Source organism: Ogataea haglerorum (genome assembly GCF_019207285.1).
Source record: "Ogataea haglerorum isolate 81-453-3 chromosome Unknown 81-453-3_NODE_6_length_583072_cov_95.821986, whole genome shotgun sequence".
In the NCBI taxonomy this organism is placed as follows: Eukaryota; Fungi; Ascomycota; class Pichiomycetes; order Pichiales; family Pichiaceae; genus Ogataea; species Ogataea haglerorum.
The window spans coordinates 574,480-583,072 of record NW_025065156.1 but is presented as its reverse complement, the minus strand read 5'-3'; the positions used below and the strand labels follow the sequence as shown (position 1 = coordinate 583,072).

Genomic DNA, 8,593 nt, shown 5'->3' with positions numbered 1-8,593 from the left:
CCGCCACCCCGCCACCCCGCCACCGTTGTCAATCGCTTCATCAGCCAACCTTTCTGATGCTGACCAACAATATCTTGTCTCTTGTGGTCTCATAGTTTCGGGAATCCTCACGGCTGTTCAAGTTGCGCGTGCAAGAATATGGAAGACAAACTATTATATTGGTAGTGGTCTTATCTCAGTGGTAGGTATCTCGTTTACAACTGTCACCATCACCTCCAATGCCTTTCCAATGATGTATAACTCTGGCTTTTGCCCTGTTGATGCTAGCGGTGCAGAACTTCCGTGTCCTGATGGTTACGGAGCCATTATTGCGACAGGATCTGTTTGTGCCCTTATTGAAATTGCTATCTCATTTTTACCTCCAAAGGTGATCAAGAAATTATTTCCGCCCATCATCACGGGCTCAGTTGTCGTTGTTATTGGCTTATCATTGGTGAAAAGTGGATTTAAAGATTGGCTTGGTGGATCGGGTTGTATGTCGAGCGACTATTGTCCAAGTGCGAGTGCACCACATCCACTGCCCTGGGGTTCGGCTGAGTTCATTGGGCTTGGTTTCCTTGTCTATGTCAGCATCATCGCTTTTGAGAAGTGGGGAGCGCCAATCATGAAATCCTGCTCTGTCATCTTGGGACTGCTAGTTGGATGTATTGTGGCGGCTGCGTGCAATTACTTTGATAATTCATCCATTTCAAGCGCACCTGTTGCTAACTTCTTGTGGGTCAAGACTTTCAAGCTGAAAGTTTATGGCCCAGCGGTACTCCCAATGCTTGCACTGTACAGCACTTCAGCATTACAAGCCATTGGAGACATCACTGCAGCTTGTGATGTTTCTCGAGTTGAAGTAGAAGGCCCGCAGTTTCAATCCCGGATCCAGGGGTGCCTTGTTGCAGATGGTGTCAGTGGGGTCTTGTCTGGTCTTTTTACTCTCACTCCTGTGGGCACATTTGCTCAAAACAATGGAGTGATTTCCATTACTAAGTGCGCAAACAGAAAAGTCGGATATTGGTGCTGTTTCTACCTCATCGTAATGGGTGTGTTTTCCAAATTTGCAGCAGCATTGGTTGCAATTCCAAAAGCAGTGCTTGGTGGAATGACGACATTCTTATTTGGATCCGTGTTTGCCTCTGGGCTCAGTATCATTGGCCTTTGCAAGTTTACGAGGAGAGATAGATTTATTCCAACCGGAGCTTTAGTTCCTGGATGTGCCGCTGTTCTGATTCCGACATGGTTTGACAACGTGTTTACATATTCCGGGTCAAATGATGCTCTTACGGGGTTCCTTCAAGCAATCATTATGGTCATGGAAACTGGATATGCTTTGACTGCCGTGTTGGGGGTTATACTCAACCTTATTATTCCTTGGGCTGAAGATGACTTTGAAGCATACGGCATCTCGGAGAACGTTGAACTCGATAATGTGAGCAACGTAAACGTTGTGATGGGAGCTAAAGAACTTGAAAGTCAGAGCTTGTAGGTTAAATTTTATTAGGGCTATACATCATTAGATTAGTTGCCTTGAACTGAGAACCGAAAGGCTCTTCCTCAATTTGGGCGCACACTGCTTGATTGTGAACTCCAATCTCAAACAAAAGCGTGGCGTCAGCAAAAGGCGCTAGTCCTTTCTTGCACAGTGGGTTCGCATAGTAATCCTGAGTTTATAGTTTTCCTGCTACAGCAACGAGGTTTTGAGAAGTCTGATTATGGCTGTGGCTATGATTGTGTCCAGATCCATGATGGTGTAGAGCATGCTGTATATCGTGCACTAAGTTCTCAATAAGGGTATTTTCTTTTTCGTTCTTTGCGCCAGAGGACTCAGAGTTGTCAACCTCTTCTGAGTTTGAAGTCTCCGATTGGGCGTCATCTTCATCACTAGATTCCTCACCTTCATCTTCGAGAGCCTCCTCAATTTTTGTCACGATTTTGGATTCGACTGCAGCCTCGTCCACTTCTTGTTCTTCCTCATATTCTAACATTAACCATGGCTCAAATGGATCCTCAAAGGCTTTGTTGAGCTTTCTTTCAATGTCCAGCAGACCGTTACCATTTTTGACAATGCCGTCAAATCTTTCCATTTCCTCATCAGTCAACAAAGCACTGTCAAGAGCTTTTGTAATTTGCTCTTTATCAATGGAAAGACCAATCATCACAATTTCTTGACGTCTGTCGCCGTAGCCTCCCTGGAAATCTTGCAAAATCATCTCGACGGCTCTTGGGTCCTCCGGCCAAAATGCTCTGCTGACGGCAAACCATGGCATACCTCCTTTCAAAGTGAGCATTGTACCCGCATGACTCCATTCACCTCTCACAATGTACCTGGAAGCGATCCAGAAGTCACCTTTAGAACGAAGGAGGGGACCAAACGCAGAATTCTTTTTGTTCTTGACAGTAGTCTTCTCATCGTCTTCCTCCTCGTCCTCCTCACTATCGTCTTCTTCATCATCATCTTCATCATCGTCCTCCTTGTTCTTTGTATCATCAAACTGTTTCTGCTCAATAACATAGAACTTATTGACGAGAAGGTCAAATAATCTTTGCGGATGGAAAGGTTTCCGAGCCGTGTACACAAAGTTGTTGATACCATACTCCTCGGTTTCAGGTTTTGGGGCCAGTCTGCTGGATTGGTTGTCTCCAAATTTTCCCTCACGGATGCTCATCTCCTTGATACTCTGTAGCCACCCTGCAGATGTAGTTGCCTTTTCAAAATCATACAGGCCGGTATTAAGAATGTGTTTGAGGTCAATTTTGCAGTAATCGGTCTTGTATACCTGAGCCACCGGGTTCAATTGATGGACAATCTTTTCAATGTCGGCGATTTTCTTTTTTGAAATTCCACTCGTTTTGTTCAAGATAATGACATCACAAAACTCGATCTGATCGACCATCAAGTCTGTAATGGTTCTTTCTGTTTCACCTTGGCCGTTATCACCCCATCTGTCAGCGAGGAATTCGATTGTCTCAAAGTTTTCTAGAAAATTAATGGAATCAATCACTGTGACACAAGTATCAAGGTATGCGAGCTTGTTCAGGCCCCCAATATCGATGATCTCTTTCAAAACCTCTTCAGTATTTTTGTCCATCATTTCTTCAGGGATGCCGGAGTCATTTTGAAGCAGGGCTTCAGTAAATTCGGTAGTGAAAGTTTCAGCCACCTGCATAGGCTCAGAGATACCGGTACTCTCAATCACAATGTAGTCGACATCCTGCGATTTTGCAAGAGACGTGAGTCCTTCCAAAAGGTCTCCCCTGAGAGTGCAGCAGATGCAACCATTCTGAAGTTGGACCAGCTTCTCTTCCGTATTATGAACTTTATGGTTTCTAATGAGCGATGCATCAATATTCAGCGAAGACATATCATTGATGATGACAGCAATTTTGTAACCATGGGATGCAGTAAGGATGTGCTCCAGAAGGGTTGTCTTCCCTGACCCTAGGAATCCAGAAAGCAAAGTCACTGGAATAGGTCCTTTTTGTTTAGGAGCAGTTGTCTTGGCCTTTGTGGCTTTCTTGGAGTTGCTATTTCTACCCATTTGACTAGCAGTTCTAATATAGAGACCTCTAAGAAGTGTAAACTACGTGAACCTTAAGATTGTAGGAACAGACTTGACAATTACTGAGGAGAATCGAGATATTTATAGCGAGCGGGATTTAACCCCCATGAACTCTGCATATAACGAAGTCAGCATGCTATTTACATGCACGATGTTACATCCTTCACACCCAAAGATGGCTTTCAAACACTCCCGAGAGCTTCTAAACAAAGGTTTGAATCAAGTAAAATCATACCAAAAACACCTTCGTGGTACTCGGGATCTTGCAACCCCTCCTAACACCTCCATAAAACACGACATTTTAGACATGGTGTTACTAAAGTGAGGCATCTGATTGGACGTTTCCGCAGGTGCTTATATAAACCATGCATATCCAAACGTACTAGCTCATGCACGACGACTTCTAATCCATTACAATAGTTCCAAAAGCTACTGGCGAAAGATATATTCCATGCCAGCTGCACGACTATAGATATAATAACACATCGCCGTGATTTCATCTCGAAAGGTGCAAGGGGCACCTCAATAATTCTTAGAAAAGGACTCCGACAGAGGTATTTCAAGCTTTTCGGCACTGTACAGTAAGCTTCGGCGTTTTTAATTGACATTATGCTCGGCGACACAGCACTGCATATGTCACTGGTTTCTAATCAACAGAACGTCACGGTCCAAGTTTAATATGGTGCCTGGTTAGAACAGTATGAAAGTATAATGTAATTACCTTGCGAAAACGCTTGAGATGGCACATCGGTGTCACAGGGTGTTAGTTACACAAATGACAATTGTCACATGAATAGAGAGATTGATTAGTCATATATTATATACGCACATCACATGCTCTGGATTTTTCGTACGTCCTGTGCGGCGTTGCATGCCTACCACGAGAATGTAGAACGAGCCCTTTACTCTTTGTAGATATGCATGCCGTTCAATGCGAGAGGCTTACTCGATTTGAAAGCTGTAGAATAGCAATGCATATAAATGTATATATACATCCTACCTTTTGGCAGCAACGTCTGCCTATAGACTTGGCCCCAACCAGGTCGGATACGCGAAGATCAGCACTCAGCGGGGTAAAGCGGAACATTTGATTGGGATATCTTGTTGCGGAGTAGGTATGGCTAGAATCTTCAACCTTGTCCGTGCATCGAGTAATATGCAACTACCGAGATTTCGGGGTCGGGTGAAGGAATGCAATTGTTGCTGTGCATCGATTTAGGTAGTTGGAGAGAGCGGTAGACGTATTGCTCTCAAAATGGCAATTTTAGCATATCTATTGTTCTATGGTCTGACACCGCAACCTCGTGGTCAGGGGCTTTGGATAGAATGGCGTCAGAAGGATGACTTTGAGGTGGCAGTCCAGTTACCTCAGCTTCAATTCCTGTCTAGGAGATTCGGATGCGATCAGAAACAACAACATCTACAAGCCTTGAATCAGAAACTGACTAGATGACAAGCTGATGACATGGCACGTCGTGTCATTAAATATGCAGACCTGCACCGCGAACTTCTTTGGGCGAATTTTCCGGGGTACGAAAGTGCGCGCATGCAGATTTCATGAATATGACGTAATTTATCTCGACTTCCCTCTCCTCCAAATAGGCTGAATAATAAATTGAATGCGTGACAGGCTAAACGTATGTGGGAGACGAAGGCGGTGATATAAATATGGATGGTCCTCTGATCAACTTCTCAGAGTTTGGCAATGACCGCAAGCCTTGACGGGAAATAGAGTTACTCGAAAGGGTCAAACTTCAATCGTATTACCCTCTCTTCCGCCCTGGGAAGCCAACCCAACATATCTTGACGGTCACCTGCATGTTCGCATTTATCCTGTATGGGTTTGAACAGGGAGAATTAGCAAATGTGCAAAACGAGGCCGTTTTTCAAAGTCAATTTGGCCATCCCCAAGGGAATTATCTGGGAATTATAGTTGCCATCTACAACCTAGGAAGTTTTTTTGGTAGCATGGCAAACATCTGGATTGGTGATAAGTTAGGCAGAAAGCGGGCTATCTGGCTGGGATTCACTTTGGTGACCATTGGAGTCATTCTGCAATGCAGCTCGTACAGTGTGGTTCAACTCTTCATCGGAAGATTCATTTCTGGCCTAGGAACAGGATTCGAGACAAGTACAACACCGATGTATCAGTCTGAAGTATGCCACTAGAGCCATAGAGGTGGCCTGGTTGCCGCAGAACCTCAAGGTGTCGCATTTGGTATCACTGTGTCGTACTGGATTGGCTACGGTTGCAGCAAAAGAACAGATCAGGTTTCATGGAGACTTCCAGTAGGTATTCAAATGCTTTTCGCGGTACTCGGGATTGTGATGTTATTCTTCTGCCCTGAATCTCCAAGGTGGTTAATGAGAGTTGGAAGAACTCAAGATGCAAGGTACTCACTAGCAACGATTAATGGTGTTCCTGAGGATCATCCGCGGATTTCTGCCATCATTGACAACATTCTCTATCTTCAAGAAATCGAAGGTTCAGGCGATAAAATCACCTGGGGTGATATTATTATGGGTAGAGATGCCATGCATGGCCGGTTTAGAATCATGCTTACTGTATTTGGTCAGTTCTGGAACCAGTTTGGAGGCATCAACTTGGTGGTTTACTATGTGCCAATGGTGTTAGAGAATAACGTTGGACTAAGTTCAAACCTCGCGACAATTCTGGGTGGTTGCATTATGCTGACCTTTTTCGCAACCGGATTTATCCCTACGCTGTTTTTGGATAAGATGGGAAGACGTTTTGCCATGGCATCCGGTTCCGCTGGACAATGTATTTCAATGCTTCTCGTCACTGTACTTTTGCGTGTTGGTACCAAAGAATCGTCAGTCGCCGCAACTGCATTCTTCTTCACGTTTATTGGGTTATTTGGCTATGCTATGAACTGTGTTCCATGGGTTTATGCTGCTGAGGTGCTGCCATTGCAACTTCGTGCCAAAGGTAATGCAATCAGTGTGGCAACGAATTGGATCTGCAATTTTGTTATTGCGATGATCACTCCGATCATGACGGAAAATCTGGCTTGGAAAACATACATTGTCTTCACCTTGACGAACGCTGTTGCAGCTATTCACTTTTTTGTCTTCTATCCTGAAACCTCCAAGAGAACCCTTGAAGACATTGAGAACATTTTCCTCGATTCTCATACCATCTTCTACGGTCTCCAAGAGATTAAGAGGACTCCAACAGAACGCCTTACGGAAAAGCTCATCGATATCGAGCACGTTGAAACTGTAGAAGAGCGCTCACCCGAGAGCGACTAAGTTTGATAAGTATGCCCAAATCGAGCAAAGATTCCTCTGATGAAATCTAGCTATTCGACCGCTTGACTAAATCTCTCAGCAGAGTGGAAGCATGGTAATCAACGGCCAGGCTTGGCAGCATATGTAGAGTGATTCACTTGCATCAGGTTTCGGAATCCACAAGTGAAAACATCGCTGTTAGTTTTTCAAAACCCAAAAAGAAAGTGAGCCTAACAAAGGCACTTCGAAAATCAATTCAAGCTTCTTTCCAGATGAAGCCCGCTAGCACGCCATCCTAACCCGTCATCGAAAATAGTTTATTGGCATGGTCTCATTCAATGAAGCACCCGATGAGTCCATTCGCTCGCCACTACCACTGCTAAACAACGTGTACCGTTATAACCGTGTCAATTGGTACACGGCATCAACAGAGGGACTAGGGCTAAAAGGTCCTGCAATAATCACGCGTTGATTGAATTCACTACTACATCTGCTTTGGGAAGTGTTTCTTCTGTAATTAAATGCCTATTTGAGTCTCAGCTCTGAACTCTGCCAAAAGCGGATATTCGGGCAAGTTCTAATGCTATTAATATGGTCTATAAACAGGCAGATTGTATTGATTCATGGGTCCTATTGGACGACCTGCCCGTCAGAACACCAATTTAGAAACCTAAATAGGGTTTTTTACCTAATTGAACCAAAATCAAAAACTTTTCATCGCGGACCTGCAGATATTCCTTCTTTCATATAAAATCAAGTACAGAAGCTACCATAGTGGTTATGTTCTGACCATTTTTCGTTTCCAAATTTGTGCCGAAGAACTGCTGTAGAGCGGATAGAATTTTTGGGCGGCCCTTCTCGGGATTATGATCAGGGCTATATAAAAGCCCAACCTTATGGCCGTAGTTTCAATACATTTGCTTTCGAGGTAAACTATTTTGATACCATAATGAAGTTCTCCATTTCCGCCGTTGCTCTCGTTGCTGCCAAGGCTAGCGCCATCACCTTCTATGCCTCTAACTCCTCAACTGCTCTGGAGGAGTTTGCCGTCTCTGGTGTTACTGGATGGTCGAACCCTCAGTTTGCTTCCATCTACCACACCTGTAACGAGACTAATGCCAGAATGATCCGCGCTGGTCTCAAAGATTCCCTGGAGGCTGCTGCCTACGCCAGAGCCCGTCTGACCGAGTACGGAAAGGACGATGAGATCTATGAGAGATGGTTCGGAAATGGAAGCATCTACGAGGTCATCGGTACCATTGACTGGCTTGTCGAGGCCTCTAAGGACAGTCTTCTCTACAGATGTGACGACATTGACGGAGAGTGTGCTGCAAACCCAACTACTTACCCAGGATACCACCGTGAGGATGCCTCAGGAGAGACCGTTATCTGCGATCTGTTCTACACCTCCAAGAAACCTCTCGCAAACATGTGCTTCGATGGCTCCATCGTTAGCACTGGTCCAAAGCATTATGCTGGTATTGATCTGCTGCATCGTTACCTGCACGTTCCATACATGAGCTCTGACGGTTACATTGCCGAGTACTTTGAGGAGCTTGACGAGATCCTTGATGTTGCCCAGACTAACTCCAGTTTCGCAGTCAGAAACGTTGACAGTTTCTTGTACTACATTGCTGAGGTCTACTCTGAAGCCGTTATTCCAGGCGGATGTCTTGGTGACCTCTAATGGCCGTCTCGGGGATCTCAAAACAAAATTTTCAGTTCTTCTTCGTCTTTAGATTTTAATCAAACTCTAGATTAATTTGACCCAAAATTTTAGTCTTCGTCAATTC

At 44.5% G+C, this 8,593-nt stretch overlaps 4 protein-coding genes across 4 annotated transcripts; 3 read left to right on the top strand and 1 right to left on the bottom strand.

The window, feature by feature from the left end:
• Positions 1–229: 229 nt before the first annotated feature.
• KL911_002666 (uncharacterized protein) lies at positions 230–1,474 on the top strand (the record flags this gene model as incomplete). Its single annotated transcript, XM_043197760.1, has 1 exon — positions 230–1,474. One exon carries the CDS (start codon positions 230–232, stop codon positions 1,472–1,474), a length of 1,245 nt encoding a protein of 414 aa, XP_043054946.1.
• A 181-nt stretch (positions 1,475–1,655) lies between these two features.
• KL911_002665 (uncharacterized protein) lies at positions 1,656–3,527 on the bottom strand (the record flags this gene model as incomplete). The annotated part of the gene is made up of 1 exon (XM_043197759.1): positions 1,656–3,527. One exon carries the CDS (start codon positions 3,525–3,527, stop codon positions 1,656–1,658), a length of 1,872 nt encoding a protein of 623 aa, XP_043054945.1.
• A 1,839-nt stretch (positions 3,528–5,366) lies between these two features.
• KL911_002664 (uncharacterized protein) lies at positions 5,367–6,821 on the top strand (the record flags this gene model as incomplete). The annotated part of the gene is made up of 2 exons (XM_043197758.1): positions 5,367–5,621; positions 5,718–6,821. The coding sequence occupies 2 exons, from the start codon at positions 5,367–5,369 to the stop codon at positions 6,819–6,821; spliced, it is 1,359 nt and encodes a 452-aa protein (XP_043054944.1).
• Positions 6,822–7,125: 304 nt separating this feature from the next.
• Positions 7,126–8,487, top strand: KL911_002663 (uncharacterized protein; the record flags this gene model as incomplete). The annotated part of the gene is made up of 2 exons (XM_043197757.1): positions 7,126–7,267; positions 7,640–8,487. The coding sequence occupies 2 exons, from the start codon at positions 7,126–7,128 to the stop codon at positions 8,485–8,487; spliced, it is 990 nt and encodes a 329-aa protein (XP_043054943.1).
• Positions 8,488–8,593: the final 106 nt, after the last annotated feature.